The sequence below is a fragment of the Cyprinodon variegatus genome, unplaced genomic scaffold, assembly GCF_000732505.1.
Source record: "Cyprinodon variegatus isolate N-32 unplaced genomic scaffold, C_variegatus-1.0 Scaffold140, whole genome shotgun sequence".
NCBI classification, from domain to species: domain Eukaryota; kingdom Metazoa; phylum Chordata; class Actinopteri; order Cyprinodontiformes; family Cyprinodontidae; genus Cyprinodon; species Cyprinodon variegatus.
Genome location: NW_015150593.1, coordinates 1,340,562 through 1,342,153, shown reverse-complemented (window position 1 = coordinate 1,342,153; position 1,592 = coordinate 1,340,562). Strand labels below are relative to the sequence as shown.

The window sequence follows — 1,592 nt, the reverse complement described above, 5'->3', positions numbered from 1 at the left end:
CGATTTGCTTTATGTAGTTTCGATTTCCTTAATGTAGTTGCGCTCTGCTTAATGTAGTTGCGATTTGCTTTATGTAGTTTCGATTTCCTTAATGTAGTTGCGCTCTGCTTTATGTAGTTGCGATTTTAGATTTGTAGTTGCAGCTTGCACTTCAGGGCCACCGTATTCTTTACATTGTTTGACAGTAAACTAAACTCTTAAATGTTGTATTTCTTGCTTATTCTGTTTTTTTTTTTGTATTATATCTTATGTGTTTGAAATCAACAGCTGGCTTTGAAAACATCTGTTGTAATTCACGGAAAACTGGGTTTTAATCCTTTTTTTTTTCCTGTCTCTCCTCCAGGCAATGGAAAGAACAGAAGACAAAGCATGCTGTTTTAAAAACTCCAGACTGGACTGTTATTTTATTTTTTTCCGACAAGAAGGACCTTCTTGCAGACGGATCAGTTTCTAGAGATGGATGGATATGTTGACGTTTTTTTATCAGCCCCCCAGGCCGTTTCTAAAGATACTGGGAAAACGTAGCTGTCCGCCGTAGGACTCGCCCTCCATCTTTTCCCCCAGGGTTAGTCTGAAGCTGGCTCCAATGAGAGACGTTTATTTACTGTACATTTATATTTATTGAGAGAAGAAGTTGCTGCTAAATCAAACTACTGTTTGGGTTTCTAACTGGCTCAGTCACTTTAATGAATACATGCCATGTGTATAGATTTTAAACTTCATTTTTTTGAGTTTTGAAGTGGTTTATATTTTGTCTTTTATTAGTTTTTTTTTCTAATTGGCCACTGTTAACACATTTGCTCCAGCTTTGGAGCGATGTTTCTGTAGCAGCTCAGAGGTCAATGTTCTGTTTTTTTGTTTGTTTTTTTTTTGTAAAAGAAGAGGTGCTGCCCAGATCATCCGTTTGAAGTTTTCTGAGGCGAGGTTTGACATAACTGAACGCTTTCGTCCCGACTGGAAGATGCTGCACCGATGCTGCGGTCTCAAACATGACCAATGAAACGAAAGCAGGGATAAAGGAAACATTAAGAAGGGCATTACTGGAAGAAATCCTAGTGGAAACACCTTCATGTTCTACTTCTTTCTAGGAGTTTCTTTTTTCTCCTTTGCCTCCATCTTTGTGTTGCATGCCTGCTCCGTCGTGTGATGAAGCACACAGCTAGTGATCTGTTACACCAGGGAGCACTAGCTGTAGTCCATCCTCCCCCTCAGCTGTTCTGGTCTGTCACCGTTCATCTACCAGTGTTACAACAGATGTTTTCTATGATAATCTTTAACTTTATTGGTGAATAACAGATAACTGTGTGGGATTTTGTTGCAGATGTCACTCCCATATTTGAGTTTTTTTTTTTTTTCCAGAGTCAAAGAAATTAAATTCAAAGTTTACGCAAAAATGTTTGGTTTTGTCTTCAATATCAGCCGCTGTTTGTTTGTTTCTTTAAATATATAAAACCTCCTCAAATTCCTCCATCTTAAGACATCATACAAGAAATTGTGTCGTGCATTTGTATTCAGGCTCTAATCTGACATCCCTACATGCAATCAGACAAAACCTTGGTATAAATCCAGCTATTCTGTGAAAACAAAGGTTT

At 38.1% G+C, this 1,592-nt stretch overlaps 1 protein-coding gene across 1 annotated transcript in view; it reads left to right on the top strand.

The window, feature by feature from the left end:
- cdk17 (cyclin-dependent kinase 17) overlaps nt 1-1,387 on the top strand; it is a 40,505-nt gene extending 39,118 nt beyond the window's left edge. The window contains exon 16 of the mRNA XM_015376746.1: nt 344-1,387. Within this exon, the coding sequence (XP_015232232.1) occupies nt 344-381 (38 nt within the window). The 3' untranslated portion in view covers nt 382-1,387. The remainder of the gene's footprint in view (nt 1-343) is intronic.
- The last annotated feature ends 205 nt before the right edge of the window (nt 1,388-1,592 follow it).